The 19,081-nt window shown below is 59.3% G+C and overlaps 1 protein-coding gene across 1 annotated transcript in view; it reads right to left on the reverse strand.

Annotated features, from left to right (window-relative positions):
* The window catches only part of LOC140473268 (voltage-dependent L-type calcium channel subunit alpha-1F-like), a 109,074-nt gene that overhangs the window by 36,205 nt on the left and 53,788 nt on the right, over positions 1-19,081 (reverse strand). Inside the window, 8 exon segments of the mRNA XM_072567590.1 lie at positions 1,441-1,606; positions 2,510-2,528; positions 2,530-2,613; positions 2,989-3,085; positions 5,373-5,500; positions 6,983-7,142; positions 8,986-9,077; positions 13,611-13,676. Coding sequence (XP_072423691.1) covers positions 1,441-1,606; positions 2,510-2,528; positions 2,530-2,613; positions 2,989-3,085; positions 5,373-5,500; positions 6,983-7,142; positions 8,986-9,077; positions 13,611-13,676 — 812 coding nt within the window.

Below are 19,081 nucleotides of genomic sequence, written 5' to 3' on the forward strand. Positions count from 1 at the left end.
GAGGAGGGAGAGACAGAAAGAGAGACAGAGCGTGTGTGATAGACAGAGAAAGGGAGAGGTGAGTGAGAGAGACAAGGAGACAGAGAGGGGAGAGACAGTGAGAGACAGAGTGTGTGAGAGGCGGGAGAGAGAGAGAGAGAGAGAGAGAGACAGAGAGAGAGGGAGTGAGAGTGACAAAGAGAGGGAGGGGTAGAGACAGTGAGAGACAGAGTGTGTGAGAGGGGGAGAGGGAGAGACAGAGAGAGAGAGGGAGTGTGTGAGAGGGGGGGGAGAGAGAGAGAGAGAGACAGAGAGAGAGGGAGTGAGAGAGACAAGGAGACGGAGAGGGAGAGACAGTGTGAGACAGAGTGTGTGAGAGGGGGAGAGGGAGAGACAGAGAGAGAGAGGGAGTGTGTGAGGGGGGTGGGAGAGAGAGAGAGAGACAGAGAGAGAGAGTGAGAGTGACAAAGAGAGGGAGGGGGAGAGACAGTGAGAGACAGAGTGTGTGAGAGGGGGGGAGAGAGAGAGAGAGAGAGAGAGAGAGACAGAGAGAGAGAGGGAGTGAGAGTGACAAAGAGAGGGAGGGGGAGAGACAGTGAGAGACAGAGTGTGTGAGAGGGGGAGAGAGAGCGCGAGAGAGAGAGGGAGAGAGAGAGACAAAGAGAGGGAGAGGGGAGGAGACAGTGAGAGACAGAGCGTGTGAGAGGGGGAGAGGGAGAGACAGCGAGAGACAGAGTGTGTGAGAGGGGGAGAGAGAGAGAGAAAGAGGGAGTGAGAGTGACAAAGAGAGGGAGGGGGGAGAGACAGTGAGAGACAGTGTGTGAGAGGGGGAGAGAGAGCGAGAGAGAGTGCGAGAGAGAGAGGGAGAGAGAGAGACAAAGAGGGGGAGAGGGGAGAGATAGTGAGAGACAGAGCGTGTGAGGGGGGGGAAGAGAGAGAGAGACAGAGGAAGAGAGAGAGGGAGTGAGAGAGACAAAGAGAGGAGAGGAGAGGGGAGAGGACAGTGAGAGACAGAGTGTGTGAGAGGGTAAGACAGATGGAGAGACAGAGAGAGCGCGAGAGAGGGAGAGGGAGTGAGAGAGACAAAGAGAGGGAGAGGTGGAGAGACAGTGAGAGACAGAGCGTGTGAGAGGAGGAGAGAGAGGGAGAGGGAGAGACTGAGAGAGTGCGAGAGAGAGAGAGGGAGTGAGAGAGACAAAGAGAGGGAGAGGTGGAGAGACAGTGAGAGACTGAGCGTGTGAGAGTGATGGAGAGAGGGAGAGGGAGAGACAGAGAGAGAGAAACAGAGAGGGAGAGAGAGAGAGAGAGAGACGGAGCGAGTAAAAACCGAGAGAGTGAGAGACAGAGACGGTGCGTGAGAGAGACGGAGATAGAGAGAGAGAGAGAGAGACAAAGAGGGGGACAGAGCAAGACACAGACAGAGGGCGAGAGAGAGAGTGACAGAGGGAGGCAAAAAGAGACTGAAAATGAGAGACACAAAGAGCGGGAGGAGTGACAGGGACATTCCTGCGGATTCTCCCCTCACCTTCGGGCATCGGGATAATCTCATCCAGGATTTTGGGTTTGGTTCGTTTCCAGATTTTCTTAATGATGGCCCTCAGTTCCAGGTTCGCCTGCTCAAGATTCCCTGGAATTGGACACAAGGGAATTCATACTGTCCCAAACCACTTCCACCCACCGCCAGAGGGTCAGTGCTGAGGGAGTGGGGGCTGTGGGAGGGTCAGTGCTGAGGGAGTGGGGGCTGTGGGAGGGTCAGTGCTGAGGGAGTGGGCGCTGTGGGAGGGTCAGTGCTGAGGGAGTGGGCGCTGTGGGAGGGTCAGTGCTGAGGGAGTGGGTGCTGTGGGAGGGTCAGTGCTGAGGGAGTGGGCGCTGTGGGGAGGGTCAGTGCTGAGGGAGTGGGTGCTGTGGGAGGGTCAGCGCTGAGGGAGTGGGGGGCTGTGGGGAGGGGTCAGTGCTGAGGGAGTGGGTGCTGTGGGAGGGTCAGTGCTGAGGGAGGGTCAGTGCTGAGGGAGTGGGGGCTGTGGGAGGGTCAGTGCTGAGGGAGTGGGGGCTGTGGGAGGGTCAGTGCTGAGGGAGGGTCAGTGCTGAGGGAGTGGGGGCTGTGGGAGGGTCAGTGCTGAGGGAGTGGGGGCTGTGGGAGGGGTCAGTGCTGTGGGAGTGGGGGGCTTGTGGGAGGGTCAGTGCTGAGGGAGGGTCAGTGCTGAGGGAGGGTCAGTGCTGAGGGAGTGGGGGCTGAGGGAGGGTCAGTGCTGAGGGAGTGGGGGCTGAGGGAGGGTCAGTGCTGAGGGAGCGGGCACTGTGGGAGGGTCAGTGCTGAGGGAGTGGGCGCTGTGGGAGGGTCAGTGCTGAGGGAGGGTCAGTGCTGTGGGAGTGGGTGCTGTGGGAGGGTCAGCGCTGAGGGAGCGGGCGCTGTTGAAAGTGTTCGGGAAGGTTTGTCGGGGGTGGAGGAAGTGACAAAGGTCACGAGGGGGTGTAGGGGGCTGGTGGAGGTTGCCAGATAGGGATGGGTGTGAATAATGAATTGACGTACCCTCCGTTTTGATCTTGAGTGGCGGTCCTGACCAATGCGAAGAGTGTAGCGTTGAAGGAGACAGTGCCATCTCTGTTCAGCGGCATGTTCATCGTCACCAGCCTCTGCAGGAGCATGAGCAGTACATCTCTACCCTGACAGACTCAATTTCCAACTGAGATACTTCCCAGGGCCATTCCCAAGGGAGTCGGTGGGGTGGGGGGGGGGAGGTGTGGGGGAACGACCTGGAGCCGTGGGGAATTAAGCTAGAACCGTCATAATTGTCTCCTCACACTCTCTCACTCCCTCTCTCTCACTCCCCCTGTCTCACCACCACTCTCTCTAACCCCTCTCTCTCCACCCCTTTCTGTCTTCACCTTCTCTGTCTTCCTTCACATTCTCTCTTTCTCTCACCCCTCCCCCTCCCCCCTCACCCACTCGGAAGCCCTAAACCTCTCCCTCCCCTACCCTCCTCGTGCCCCCTCCTCACCCCCGCTCACCTTACAGGCGACCCGGTGGGGACAGAGCTTGCCGAACCCCAGGGGGGGCTGGATTCGTCGGAGCAGAGTCACTACGTCCAGATGTTTGATCCTTCCCCTAGGCCGGAGAGAGAGAGACAGAGAAATTCAGAGACACACTCCCTCAGCACTGACTCTCCCACAGCACCCCCCTCCCTCAGCGCTGACCCTCCCACAGCACCCACTCCCTCAGCACTGACCCTCCCTCAGCGCTGACCCTCCCTCAGCACCCGCTCCCTCAGCCCTGAAATGTTTCTCAATCCCACTCAGGCAGCCTCCTCGACCACCCCTCAGCCAACCCTCCATCCCCTTACTCATCAGGACCCCACCTCCTCTCTGTGTCCCAAAGACTTGGCCTCCCTTTGGAGTCCGAACGGTTGAAGGGGGTTCCATTCTCATCTCAGCCCAAGATGGCCGCCCCCTTGGCTCTGAGCCTGCACCCTCGGGTCCCGGTCTCTTCCACCTGGGGTGGGATCACCTTTCCAACATCTGCTCTATCCCAGGACCCTCTCTTGGTATTCCGTAACTTTCAATCAGATCCACCCCTCCCGGCTCCCAAATCCTTCCAAAACTCCATCCTGGACACAGTCCTCAACCTCTCCTCACTGTGACCTCCCCCTTCATCCCCCGGGATCGCTCTCCTCTGGACCCCCACCCTCCCTCAGATATAGGGACAATTTAGCACGGCCAATCCACCCTAACCTGTACATCCCTGGGCACTACGGGGACAATTTAGCACGGGCCAATCCACCCTAACCTACACAATCCCTGGGCACTACGGGGACAATTTAGCACGGCCAATCCACCCTAACCTGCACATCCCTGGGCACTACGGGGACAATTTAGCACGGGGCCAATCCACCCTAACCTGTACATCCCTGGGCACTACGAGGACAATTTAGCACGGGCCAATCCACCCTAACCTGCACATCCCTGGGCACTACGGGGACAATTTAGCACGGCCAATCCACCCTAAACCTGTACATCCCTGGGGCACTATGGGACAATTTAGCACGGCCAATCCACCCTAACCTGCACATCCCTGGGCACTACAGGGACAATTTAGCACGGCCAATCCACCCTAACCTGCACATCCCTGGGCACTACTGGGACAATTTAGCACGGCCAATCCACCCTAACCTGCACATCCCTGGGCACTACAGGGACAATTTAGCACGGCCAATCCACCCTAACCTGCACATCCCTGGGCACTACAGGGACAATTTAGCACGGGCCAATCCACCCTAACCTGCACATCCCTGGGCACTACGGGAACAATTTAGCACGGCCAATCCACCCTAACCTGTACATCCCTGGGCACTACGGGAACAATTTAGCACGGGCCAATCCACCCTAACCTGCACATCCCTGGGCACTACGGGAACAATTTAGCACGGCCAATCCACCCTAACCTACACATCCCTGGGCACTACAGGCACAATTTAGCACGGGCCAATCCACCCTAACCTGCACATCCCTGGGCACTATGGGACAATTTAGCACGGGCCAATCCACCCTAATCTGCACATCCCTGGGCACTACGGGGACAATTTAGCACGGCCAATCCACCCTAACCTGTACATCCCTGGGGCACTATGGGACAATTTAGCACGGGTCAATCCACCCTAACCTGCACATCCCTGGAGTGTGGGAGGGAACCGGAGCACCCTGAGGTAACCCAGGCAGGGGGAAGAGGCTGGAATCGAACAGGAGACCGTTTGAGTTAAGGCTGGGTCGATCTGATACGGGCCGCTTCTCGACTTCTCTCCCCCCCCCACCCCGTCCTCGCTTTGTTTAGTTTTTACAGGACCCTGTGGGACCGAACGCCAAAGGGCGTATCGTTGACCCCGTGCGCAGAGTTGCCCCCAGCGTATCCTCAATCAGGATGTGCCCCCTTCAGGAGTTGGGGGGCAGGGGGGAGCGACAGCTCTTCCCGAACGTTTTCGGAACAGCGAACCAAGAAAATCCACAGCCCCGGGAACCCTTCGACCCTCCAGGCCTGAGCCGAACCAAATCCACGGCCTACAAAAAAAAAACCGCCCAATTCCTCGGGGGGGTCTGCATCCCTCTTGCTCCCCACCTCCTCGGGCATCCGTCCTGCCCCAACCGCAACACGTTCCGAACACCCACCAGCCTCTGCGTGAAGTAACGTCGGTGGGTATTCCCTCTGAAACCGTTTACCCTGACCGCGTGGCTTCTCGTAATTGAACCCCTCACCCCAGCGGAAAAAGCCTGCCTCGGTCTACCCTTGTCTGTAGCCTTCGCGATTTTGTAGACCTCAATCTCCCCAACACCCCCCCACCTCGGTCGTCTACCCACGTCTCCACCGAACGGCCCCCTCCTGCATCCCCCCCCGGGGATCTTACTTCGCCTCGGGGTCATACTCCGACCAGATTCTCTTGAACTCGTCGAGGTGGTGAGGCCCGAGGATGGACCAATCCCGGGTGAGGTAGTCAAAGTTGTCCATGATCACGGCCACAAAGAGGTTGATGATCTGTGTTGGGGGTGGGGGGGGGAGGGGGTGGGTGAGGAGGAAGGTCGCAGTGAGGGAAGGTCACGGGGCGAGGACCGAAGGGAGCTAACTCCGCTAGGCCGCACTCCTGCAAGGGAGGGTCAGCGCTGAGGGGGGCGGTGTGCGGCCGTGGGTGGGGTTGGCACTCCTGCAAGCTGCGGCCTACCAACCCCACCCACGGCCGCACACCGCCCCCCTCAGCGCTGACCCTCCCACAGCGCCCACGTCCCTCAGCACTGACCCTCCCCAGCCCCCACTCCCTCAGCACTGACCCTCCCCACAGCACTGACCCTCCCACAGCACCCACTCCCTCAGCACTGACCCTCCCACAGCACCCACTCCCTCAGCACTGACCCTCCCACAGCCCCCACTCCCTCAGCACTGACCCTCCCTCAGAGCCCGCTCCCTCAGCACTGACCCTCCCACAGCCCCCACTCCCTCAGCACTGACCCTCCCACAGCACCCACTCCCTCAGCACTGACCCTCCCACAGCCCCCACTCCCTCAGCACTGACCCTCCCACAGCACCCACTCCCTCAGCACTGACCCTCCCACAGCCCCCACTCCCTCAGCACTGACCCCTCCCACAGCCCCCACTCCCTCAGCACTGACCCTCCCTCAGCACTGACCCTCCCACAGCCCCCACTCCCTCAGCACTGACCCTGCCACAGCCCCCACTCCCTCAGCACTGACCCTCCCTCAGCACTGACCCTCCCACAGCACCCACTCCCTCAGCACTGACCCTCCCACAGCCCCCACTCCCTCAGCACTGACCCTCCCTCAGCACTGACCCTCCCACAGCCCCCCACTCCTCAGCGCTGACCCTCCCACAGCACCCACTCCCTCAGCACTGACCCTCCCACAGCACCCACTCCCTCAGCACTGACCCTCCCACAGCCCCCACTCCCTCAGTGCCCTGACCCTCCCCCAGCCCCCACTCCCTCAGCACTGACCCTCCCTCAGCACTGACCCTCCCACAGCACCCACTTCCCTCAGCACTGACCCTCCCCCAGCCCCCACTCCCTCAGTGCCCTGACCCTCCCCCAGCCCCCACTCCCTCAGCACTGACCCTCCCACAGCCCCCACTCCCTCAGCACTGACCCTCCCTCAGCACTGACCCTCCCACAGCCCCCACTCCCTCAGCACTGACCCTCCACAGCCCCCCACTCCCTCAGCACTGACCCTCCCACAGCACCCACTCCCTCAGCACTGACCCTCCCACAGCCCCCACTCCCTCAGCACTGACCCTCCCACAGCCCCCACTCCCTCAGCACTGACCCTCCCACAGCACCCACTCCCTCAGCACTGACCCTCCCACAGCACCCACTCCCTCAGCACTGACCCTCCCACAGCCCCCACTACCCTCAGCACTGACCCTCCCACAGCACCCACTCCCTCAGCACTGACCCTCCCCCAGCCCCCACTCCCTCAGTGCCCTGACCCTCCCCCAGCCCCCCACTCTTACCAGGAACGCACAGAGCATGAAGAAACTGATGAAGTAGATGATGGCGAAGTTACTTCCGCACGTGTACTCTTCTCCCGGACCGTAGTCTGAGTCTGGGTCGCACCGTTTGCCCGGAAGGCTTGCCAGCATGATCTCCTGCCACGCCTCACCAGTGGCACACCTGCCCACGAGGGAGTCAAATAACCAGGGAAGGTTAATGCCCTCCGCAGTGACGAAACCTCTATGTCAACACGTCACGCTGCAATACCGGCCTCCGGACACTGGGTGGGGTCTGTGTGCCTGGGAGTACGCCTCCTCCCATGAGGTTGGGGGGGGGGGGGGAGTTAGGAGATTAAATCCCACCCCTTCCCCCCCCCCCCCCCCCAACCCCACTACCCAGCCGCCAGTGGGGGAAGTCTATGTCAACGTGTCGCGCTGTAGTTCCGGCCTCCCGCCACCGGGGTGGGTCGGTGAGGCCGCTCCCACGACACCGCGTCCTTCCCGCAAGGAATTCTGGGTCCGAACCCAAACCGCCCCCCCCCCCAACCCAGGGAGCGGAAATCAGACCATTCGGCCCATTGAGTCTGCTCCGCCATTCAATCATAGCTGACAGGTTACTCCCCGTAACCCTTGAACCTCTCGATCTCCGTCTTAAATACACTCAATGCCCTGGCCCCCCCACCCCCCCCATCGATTCCCCACTCTCCGGCTGAAGACGTTCCTCCTTCTCTCCGTTCTCGAAAGGGTCTTCCCTTTACTCTGAGGCGGTGCCCTCTGGTCCCAGTCTCTCTCTCCCCTCCCACAATGGGGAACATCTTCCCAACATCCACTCTGTCCCGGCCAGCAGCCCGCCCCAGGGGGCCCAGTCTGTCCTTCCTGAGATATGGGGGCCCCGTTACTCCGAACGTGGTCTGATCAGAGCCTCGGGAGTCCCTCCCTGCTTTCAGATCCAGGTCCTCCCCAAATAAAAGCCATCGTTGCGTTGACCTTCCCGGACTCGCCCTGCGAGCTCCCAAGCCGCACCCCCTCCACCACCAAATCCGCACTTCTGAATTTTCTCCCCGTTTAGAAAATAGTCCGTCCCCCTCCCTCTTCCCTCACACCTCCCCCCTCTCCCCCGTCGTCCCGCCATCTCTCACTTCCTTCCGAGTCCTTCCGCGGCCTCCCCAGTGCGGTCTGTCCCCCGGCCTAGCTTCGCAGGGGTAGCCAGGCCGCCCTCAGCCAGATCGTTCGTGTCTAACGTTTGTGGTTCCCGACGCTGAACGTTGAGGAACACCCCCATGTCGCTGGCTGCCATCTTGAGAAGGATTCTGTCATCCCCCGGTTCTCTGCTTCCTGCCAGATCGCTCGGCTTCTGTACATCCCAGCACCGTGCCTCTGACACCATGGGGCCCTTATCTTACCCAGCAGCCTCCTGGGCAACACCTTGTCAGAAGCCATCTTGACATCCAGGTGGATAACATCCATTGGCGCCCCTTGGTCTAACCTGTTCCTTCCCTACTCAAAGGATTCAGGCAGATTTGTCAGGCATGACCTCCCCGGGATGAGACCGTGCTAACTTGGCCAAATTTTGATCCTCGTTCCTCTGCCCCATCACAACACAATTGCCTCCGACACAGGCCCCACATAGCATCCCTCGGCGCTGACCCTCCCACAGCGCCCACTCCCTCGGCGCTGACCCTCCCACAGCACCCACTCCCTCGGCGCTGACCCTCCCACAGCGCCCGCTCCCTCAGCACTGACCCTCCCACAGTGCCCACCCCCTCAGCACAGACCCTCCCACAGCACCCAATCCCTCAGCACTGACCCTCCCACAGCACCCACTCCCTCAGCACTGACCCTCCCACAGCGCCCGCTCCCTCAGCACTGACCCTCCCACAGCACCCACACCCTCAGCACTGACCCTCCCACAGCGCCCGCTCCCTCGGCGCTGACCCTCCCACAGCGCCCACTCCCTCAGCACTGACCCTCCCTCAGCACTGACCCTCCCAGAGCCCCTACACCTCCCACTCCTCCCCGATTACCGGAACAGTAGGAGAATGGCTTGGGGGAAGGTTTGGAAGTTATTGTTCATGTTGATCTCAGTGTTGTCCTGCATCGCGATCTTCCCAAAGGTCTGGGGGTAAACCGGAAACTGAGGTCAGTGTCCTGGAGGGCTGGATGCAAACTCTCTCCCTCGGCACTGACCCCACCACAGCGCCCACTCCCTCAGCACTGACCCTCCCTCAGCGCTGACCCTCCCACAGCACCCACTCCCTCAGCACTGACCCTCCCTCAGCGCTGACCCTCCCACAGCACCCACTCCCTCAGCACTGACCCTCCCACAGCCCCCACTCCCTCAGCACTGACCCTCCCTCAGCACTGACCCTCCCACAGCCCCCACTCTCTCAGCACTGACCCTCCCTCAGCACTGACCCTTCCACAGCGCCCACTCACTCAGCACAGACGCTCCCTCAGCACTGACCCACCCACAGCACCCACTCCCTCAGCACTGGCCCTCCCACAGCACCCGCTCCCTCAGCACTGACCCACCCACAGCACCCACTCCCTCAGCACTGACCCTCCCACAGCCCCCACTCCCTCAGCACTGACCCTCCCACAGCACCCACTCCCTCAGCACTGACCCTCCCCCAGCGCCCACTCCCTCAGCACTGACCCTCCCACAGCACCCGCTCCCTCAGAGCTGACCCTCCCACAGCGCCCACTCCCTCAGCACTGACCCTCCCACAGCACTGACCCTCCCTCAGCACTGACCCTCCCACAGCACCCACTCCCTCAACACTGACCCTCCCACAGCACCCACTCCCTCAGCACTGACCCTCCCACAGCGCTGACTCTCCCACAGCACTGACCCTCCCACAGCACCCACTCCCTCAGCACTGACTCTCCCTCAGCACTGACCCTCCCACAGCGCCCACTCCCTCAGCACTGACCCTCCCACAGCACTGACCCTCCCACAGCACTGACCCTCCCACAGCGCCCACTCCCTCAGCACTGACCCTCCCACAGCCCCCACTCCCTCAGCACTGACCCTCCCACAGCCCCCACTCCCTCAGCACTGACCCTCCCACAGCCCCCACTCCCTCAGCACTGACCCACCCACAGCCCCCGCTCCCTCAGCACTGACCCTCCCACAGCACCCACTCCCTCAGCACTGACCCTCCCTCAGCACTGACCCTCCCACAGCACTGACCCTCCCTCAGCACTGACCCTCCCACAGCACTGACCCTCCCACAGCCCCCACTCCCTCAGCACTGACCCTCCCTCAGCACTGACCCTCCCACAGCACTGACCCTCCCTCAGCACTGACCCTCCCTCACACTGACCCTCCCTCACACTGACCCTCCCTCAGCACTGACCCTCCCACAGCACTGACCCTCCCTCAGCACTGACCCTCCCTCACACTGACCCTCCCACAGCACTGACCCTCCCTCAGCACTGACCCTCCCTCACACTGACCCTCCCTCAGCACTAACCCTCCCTCAGCACTGACCCTCCCTCACACTGACCCTCCCTCAGCACTGACCCTCCCTCAGCACTGACCCTCCCTCACACTGACCCTCCCACAGCACTGACCCTCCCACAGCACTGACCCTCCCTCACACTGACCCTCCCACAGCACTGACCCTCCCACAGCCCCCACTCCCTCAGCACTGACCCTCCCACAGCACTGACCCTCCCACAGCACTGACCCTCCCTCAGCACTGACCCTCCCACAGCACTGACCCTCCCTCAGCTCTGACCCTCCCTCAGCTCTGACCCTCCCACAGCACTGACCCTCCCACAGCACTGACCCTCCCACAGCACTGACCCTCCCTCAGCACTGACCCTCCCTCACACTGACCCTCCCTCACACTGACCCTCCCTCAGCACTGACCCTCCCACAGCACTGACCCTCCCTCAGCACTGACCCTCCCTCACACTGACCCTCCCACAGCACTGACCCTCCCTCAGCACTGACCCTCCCTCACACTGACCCTCCCTCAGCACTAACCCTCCCTCAGCACTGACCCTCCCTCACACTGACCCTCCCTCAGCACTGACCCTCCCTCAGCACTGACCCTCCCTCACACTGACCCTCCCACAGCACTGACCCTCCCACAGCACTGACCCTCCCTCACACTGACCCTCCCACAGCACTGACCCTCCCACAGCCCCCACTCCCTCAGCACTGACCCTCCCACAGCACTGACCCTCCCACAGCACTGACCCTCCCTCAGCACTGACCCTCCCACAGCACTGACCCTCCCTCAGCTCTGACCCTCCCTCAGCTCTGACCCTCCCACAGCACTGACCCTCCCACAGCACCCACTCCCTCAGCACTGACCCTCCCTCAGCACTGACCCTCCCACAGCACTGACCCTCCCTCAGCACTGACCCTCCCACAGCACTGAACCTCCCTCAGCACTGACCCTCCCACAGCCCTGACCCTCCCACAGCACTGACCCTCCCTCAGCACTGACCCTCCTTCAGCACTGACCCTCCCACAGCACTGACCCTCCCTCACACCGACCCTCCCTCACACTGACCCTCCCTCACACTGACCCTCCCTCAGCACTGACCCTCCCTCACACTGACCCTCCCTTGGTCACTGACCCTCCCTCGGTCACTGACCCTCCCTCAGCACTGACCCTCCCTCACACTGACCCTCCCTCAGCACTGACCCTCCCTCACACTGACCCTCCCTCGGTCACTGACCCTCCCTCAGCACTGACCATCCCTCACACTGACCCTCCCTCACACTGACCCTCCCTCGGTCACTGACCCTCCCTCGGTCACTGACCCTCCCTCACACTGACCCTCCCTCAGCACTGACCCTCCCTCACACTGACCCTCCCTCACACTGACCCTCCCTCAGCCATGACCCTCCCTCACACTGACCCTCCCTCACACTGACCCTCCCTCACACTGACGCTCCCTCGGTCACTGACCCTCCCTCGGTCACTAACCCTCCCTCACACTGACCCTCTCTCGGTCACTGACCCTCCCTCGGTCACTGACCCTCCCTCACACTGACCCTCCCTCGGTCACTGACCCTCCCTCACACTGACCCTCCCTCGGTCACTAACCCTCCCTCGGTCACTGACCCTCCCACAGCACTGACCCTCCCTCACACTGACCCCTCCTCGGTCACTGACCCTCCCTCAGCACTGACCCTCCCTCAGCACTGACCCTCCCTCGGTCACTAACCCTCCCTCGGTCACTGACCCTCCCTCACACTGACCCTCCCTCGGTCACTAACCCTCCCTCGGTCACTGACCCTCCCACAGCACTGACCCTCCCTCGGTCACTGACCCTCCCTCGGTCACTGACCCTCCCTCACACTGACCCTCCCTCGGTCACTGACCCTCCCTCGGTCACTGACCCTCCCTCACACTGACCCTCCCTCACACTGACCCTCCCTCGGTCACTAACCCTCCCTTAGTCACTGACCCTCCCTCACACTGACCCTCCCTCGGTCACTGACCCTCCCTCACACTGACCCTCCCTCGGTCACTGACCCTCTCTCGGTCACTGACCCTCCCTCACACTGACCCTCCCTCGGTCACTGACCCTCCATCAGTCACTGACCCTCCCTCACACTGACCCTCCCTCGGTCACTAACCCTCCCTCGGTCACTGACCCTCCCTCAGCACTGACCCTCCCTCGGTCACTGACCCTCCCTCACACTGACCCTCCCTCACACTGACCCTCCCTCGGTCACTGACCCTCCCTCAGCACTGACCCTCCCTCAGCACTGACCCTCCCTCACACTGACCCTCCCTCGGTCACTGACCCTCTCTCGGTCACTGACCCTCCCTCACACTGACCCTCCCTCGGTCACTGACCCTCCCTCGGTCACTGACCCTCCCTCACACTGACCCTCCCTCGGTCACTGACCCTCCCTCGGTCACTGACCCTCCCTCAGCACTGACCCTCCCTCGGTCACTAACCCTCCCTCGGTCACTGACCCTCCCTCACACTGACCCTCCCTCGGTCACTGACCCTCCCTCACACTGACCCTCCCTCACACTGACCCTCCCTCGGTCACTGACCCTCCCTCACACTGACCCTCCCTCAGCACTGACCCTCCCTCAGCGCCGACTCTCCCTCAGCACTGACCCTCCCTCGGTCACTAACCCTCCCTCGGTCACTAACCCTCCCTCAGCACTGACCCTCCCTCGGTCACTGACCCTCCCTCGGTCACTGACCCTCCCTCAGCACTGACCCTCCCTCACACTGACCCTCCCTCACACTGACCCTCCCTCGGTCACTAACCCTCCCTCGGTCACTGACCCTCCCTCAGTCACAAACCCTCCCTCGGTCACTGACCCTCCCTCGGTCACTGACCCTCCCTCGGTCACCGACCCTCCCTCGGTCACTGACCCTCCCTCGGTCACTGACCCTCCCTCGGTCACTGTCCCTCCCTCAGAACTGACCCTCCCTCGGTCACTGACCCTCCCTCGGTCACTGACCCTCCCACAGCACTGACCCTCCCTCGGTCACTGACCCTCCCTCGGTCACTGACCCTCCCACAGCACTGACCCTCCCTCGGTCACTGACCCTCCCTCGGTCACTGACCCTCCCTCACACTGACCCTCCCTCGGTCACTAACCCTCCCTCGGTCACTGACCCTCCCTCGGTCACTGACCCTCCCTCGGTCACTAACCTGCATTCCGATGACTGCATAGATGAAGAAAATCATCGCGATCAGGAGGGCAACATAGGGCAGGGCCTGGTGAAATGGAGAGAGAGAGAGAGAGATGGTGTGAGTGTGGGAGAGGGATAGTGAGAGAGATAGAGGGAGAGCGTGAGGGAGAGCGTGAGGGAGGAATGGGGGAGAGAGTGAGAGGGGTATGGGCGAGAGACAGAGGGGGAGAGAGGTAGTGGGAGAGAGAGAGATGGTGAGAGAGATAGAGGGAAAGAGGGAGCGAGATGGAGAGAGAGATAGAGGGAGAGAGAGAGATGGTGAGAGAGATAGAGGGAGAGAGAGATGATGAGAGAGATAGAGGGAGAGAGTGAGAGAGATAGAGGGGGAGAGAGACAGAGAGATGGTGAGAGAGATAGAGGGAGAGAGTGAGAGAGATAGAGGGAGAGAGGGGGAGAGAGACGGTGAGAGAGATAGAGGAAAAGAGGGAGCGAGATAGAGGGGGAGAGAGAGAGACAGAGATGGTGAGAGAGATAGAGGGAAAGAGGGAGCGAGATGGAGAGAGAGATAGAGGGAGAGAGAGAGAGATGGTGAGAGAGATAGAGGAAGAGAGAGATGGAGGGAGAGAGAGAGAGATGGTGAGAGAGATGGAGGGAGAGAGAGAGGGAGAGAGAGATGGTGAGAGAGATAGAGGGAGAGAGTGAGAGATGGTGAGAGAGATAGAGGGAGAGAGTGAGAGATGGTGAGAGAGATAGAGTGAGAGAGATGGAGGGAGAGAGAGAGGGAGAGAGAGATGGTGAGAGAGATAGAGGGAGAGAGTGAGAGATGGTGAGAGAGATAGAGGGAGAGAGATGGAGGGAGAGAGAGAGAGATGGTGAGAGAGATGGAGGGAGAGAGATGGAGGGAGAGAGAGAGAGATGGTGAGAGAGATAGAGTGAGAGAGAGATGGAGGGAGAGAGAGAGAGAGAGATGGTGAGAGAGATGGAGGGAGAGAGAGATGGTGAGAGAGATAGAGGGAGAGAGTGAGCGATAGAGGGAGAGAGTGAGGGAGTGAGAGATAGTGAGAGAGACTGATGGAGAGAGGAAGTGTGCGAGATTTAGGAAGAGAGAGCGCGATAGTGAAATTGATAGGGGGAGAGAGAGCGCAAGAGTGAGAGAGATTAAGAGGGATAGAGAGAGACAGTGAGAGAGATTGATGGAGAGAGAGAGAGAGAGCGATAGTGAGAGAGAGGGAGAGAGTGACAGAGAAAAAATGATTTAAGGAAGGAGAGGGATTGAGAGAGAGAGAGAGAGAGAGGGCATGAGAGATGAGACATAGAGAGGTTGAAAGAGAGAGGGTTTCAGGGAGAGACAGAGAGAGAGAGAGAGAGAGAGAGATTGAAAGAGAGATTTAGGGAGAGGGAGAGAGATTGAGAGAGTGAGTGACCGAGAAAGTGTGATTCAGGGAGAGCGTGGGATTCAGAAAGATAAAGTGAGTGAGGGAGGGAATGAGAGAGAGAGAGAGAGAGTAAAAACAAGATTGAGAAGCAGTGATTGTGAGAAAGAGATCGAGAGACACACACACAGATAGAGGTGGGAAGAGAGAGCTGGAGGGAGACAGAGATTTTGAGAGGGAGGGATCGAGAGATTGGAAGGCAGTTTGTCAGAGAGAGAGAGAGAGATTGCGATGTGCGAGATTTTCAGAGAGAGATTGTGTGTGTGTGTGAGAAAGAGAGAATGAGTGAGAGAGGGAATGAGTGAGAGAGAACAAGATTGAGAGAGTGTGATTGTGAGTGAGAGAGACAGAGTGTGTGATGGGGAGAGAGAGAGAGAGAGAGAGAGAGAGAGAGGTGGGGTTGGGGAGGGAGATTTACCCCGCCAAACCTCTGGTCGGTACATGAGAACCTGGGGTCAACAGGAGGCCATTTGGCCCCTCTGCCCTGCTCTCCCACTCAACAGCTGACCTGCCCACTCCAGAGGCGAACAGAGAGGGGGAGGGGCAGGGAATGAGCTGCAGACTGGCTGGCATCAGGGAATGAGCTGCAGACTGGCTGGCATCAGGGAATGAGCTGCAGACTGACTGGCATCAGTGAGTGCCGACTGTCACATCCGCGTGGCAACCTGGGAATCAAACCCTCGTGGGTCCGAGGGGATTCTCAAAACTCGAAATGCGTACCAAAGTTCTCCGATTCACCTGACTCTGAGACAGCGTCACCCTTTTCCAGACACTGCTTATTGTTCATAAAGATTCCTGGTTTATCAGATCAAACCGTGGGAGGGAAGGTGGGGGGGGTTTGAGAGAGAGATTGAGGGAGAGAGAGAGAGAGATCGAAAGACAGAGAGGGAGAGTTAGGGAAAGAGAGAGCGTATGACAGAGATGGAGAGACAGAGAGAGATTAGGAGAGAGACAGAGAGATCGAAAGAGAGAGTTAGGGAGAGACAGACAGAGAGATGGAGATACAGAGTGAGAGATTTATGGGGTGAGAGAGAATGAGGGAGAGATTTAGCGAGAGGGAGAGAGATTGAGAGAGAGAGAGACTGAGAGAGATTCAGGGAGGGAGAGAGAAATTGAGAGAGGGAGAGAGATTTAAGGAGAGAGAGAGATTGAGAGAGACAGAATGAGAGAGAGAATAAGAGAGATTTAGCGAGAGAGAGATTAAGAGAGAGGAAGAAAGAGATTGAGAGAGGAAGACAGCGAGAGAGAGAATGAGAGAGATTTAGGGGGAGAGCGAGAGAGAGATTGAGAGAGAAGGAGAGAGAGATTTAGGGAGGGGGAGACAGAGATAGAGGGAGAGGGAGATTGAGGGAGAGAGAGATTGAGAGAGAATGATAGAGAGATTTAGGGAGAGAGAGAATGAAAGAGAGAGAGAAAACGAGAGAGAGAGATTGAGAGAGAGGGAGACAGATTGAGAGATAGAATGAGAAAGAGACTTAGGGGGAGGGAGAGAATGAGAGAGAGGGAGAGAGAATGAGATTGAGAGAGAAAGAGAATGAGAGAGAGGGAGAGAGAATGAGAGAGAGAGAGAAAGAGAATGACAGAGAGGCAGAGAGAGAGAGAGATTGAGAGAGAGTGGGAGATTGAGAGAAGGGGAGAGAGGAGATTGAGAGAGGGAGAGAGATTGAGAGAGAGGGAGAGAGAATAAGAGAGATTGAGAGAGGGTGAGGGCGATTGATAGAGAGCGAGAATGAGAGAGAGATTTAGGGAGACAGCGAGGGATTGAGAGTGCGAGTGCCCCCCCCCTCCCCGACGCAGCCCCAAAAAGCTGTTCAGTAACCCGACAGCCAATCACGCGGCTGTTGGCAGGCAGAAACCCTCGTGGCTCACCGGCCCAACCACACCCCCAGCTGACCAATCAGCTTCCTTGTTGCAATCACAAGTCTATCCCTTCGACTCCAGTTCGTCTGCACATCTGCACATGGTGTGGGGGGGGGGTGGCATTGTTCCTGTAGCAAGTGTGGGTCAGTGGGCCGGGGAGAGACAGGAGAGGGGTTTAAGCACAAAATCAGAGAAGGGGCAGGGCTTATACGATTAGAGTCAGGGCCTTGGGGGGTCGTCTTGGAGAACAGGGAGCCCCAGGGGGTTCTGGGACGTCATTCTTTGAAGTTGGCGTCACAGGGAGACAGGGCGGGTAAGAAGGAGCTTCCCTCCATCGCTCAGAGCTTTGAGTGTAGGAGCTTGGGGGAGGGGGGAAACGTCACGTTGGGGGTTATACAGGACGTTGGTGAGGCTTCGTCTGGAGCAGTGTGTCCAGTTCCGGTCGCACCGTTACAGGAAGGACATTATTCACCCGGAGAGGGGTCGGGAAGAGATTTACCAGGACGTTGCCGGAGATGGAGGGTTTTGAGTTATAAGGAGAGGCTGGAGCTGTTTGCCCTGAAGGGGTGAGGGGTGACCTTATAGAGGTTTATAAAATCATGAGGTGGGGGGCATGGATAGGGTAAATAGACAAGGTCTTTTCCCCCTGGGGTGGGGGGAGCCCAGAACTAGAGGGTTATAAAATCATGGGGGGGGGGGCATGGATAGGGTAAATAGACAAGGTCTTTTCCCCCTGGGGTGGGGGGAGTCCAGAACTAGAGGGTTATAAAATCATGGGGGGGGGCATGGATAGGGTAAATAGACAAGGTCTTTTCCCCCTGGGGTGGGGGAGCCCAGAACTAGAGGGGGGTAGGTTTAAGGTGAGACGGGGAAAGGAACCCGAGGGGCAACTTTTCCCCCCAGAGGGTGGTGCGTGTGTGGAACGAGCTGCCAGAGGAAGGGGTGGGGGCTGGTACAATGATAACATTTAAAAGGATGGGGGGGGGGGACATGGATAGGAAGGGTTTAGGGGGGAGATGGGGCCAAGTCTAGCAAACGGGGACTGGATTAGGTTAGGGTATCTGGGCCAGCATGGACGGGGTGGGCCGAAGGGTCCGCGCGATATGACCCTTTGCCCCAATCCTGAGAGCAAGGAACTGATTGGCCCAAGGATTGGGAGACGCCAATGGATTTCTGCCTGCCAACAACGACATGATTGGCTCTCGGGGAGGGGGAGCTTGTGGGCATAGATGATATAACCAGAAGCCTGTGAGACCTCCAAAACGAGGAGATTCCTGTGAGTAAAGTAACATCAGACGATTTGGTCTCCCTCACTCCTCCCCTTAAGAAAAAACTGCTGGGGGATAGGGGGGTGGGTTCAACTGGCAACTTATAAGCTATCCTATGCCCTTTGCAAACCAGAGTAAAGCTTCCTCTACACCGTCCCCCACTCCCCGGGACAGGGGGTTAGATACAGAGTAAAGCTCCCTCTACACTGTCCCCCAACTCCCAGGGACAGGGGGTTAGATATAGAGTAAAGCTCTTTCTACACTGTCCCCCACTCCCCGGGACAGGGGGTTAGATACAGGGTAAAGCTCCCTCTACACTGTCCCCCCACTCTCAGGGACAGGGGGTTAGATACAGAGTAAAGCTCCCTCTACACTGTCCCGCCACTCTCAGGGACAGGGGGTTAGATACAGAGTAAAGCTCCCTCTACACAGTCCCCCCACTCCCAGGGACAGGGGGTTAGATACAGAGTAAAGATCCCTCTATATTGTCCTCCACTCCCAGGGACAGGGGGTTAGATACAGAGTAAAGCTCCCTCTACACTATCCCCCACTCCCCGGGACAGGGGGTTAGATACAGAGTAAAGATCCCTCTACACTGTCCCCCCACTCCCAGGGACAGGGGGTTAGATACAGGGTAAACCTTCCTCTACACTCTCCCCGACTCCCAGGGACAGGGGGGTTAGATACAGAGTAAGGCTCCCTCTACACAGTCCCCCCACTCCCAGGGACAGGGGGTTAGATACAGAGTGAAGCTCCCTCTACACTGTCCCCACACTCCCAGGGACAGGGGGTTAGATCCAGAGTAAAGCTCTCTCTACACTGTCCCCCCACTCCCAGGGACAGGGGGTTAGATACAGAGTAAAGCTCTCTCTACACTGTCTCCCCATCCCAGGGACAGGGGGTTAGATCCAGAGTAAAGCTCTCTCTAC

Source organism: Chiloscyllium punctatum, unplaced genomic scaffold, assembly GCF_047496795.1.
Source record: "Chiloscyllium punctatum isolate Juve2018m unplaced genomic scaffold, sChiPun1.3 scaffold_562, whole genome shotgun sequence".
Lineage (NCBI taxonomy): Eukaryota > Metazoa > Chordata > Chondrichthyes > Orectolobiformes > Hemiscylliidae > Chiloscyllium > Chiloscyllium punctatum.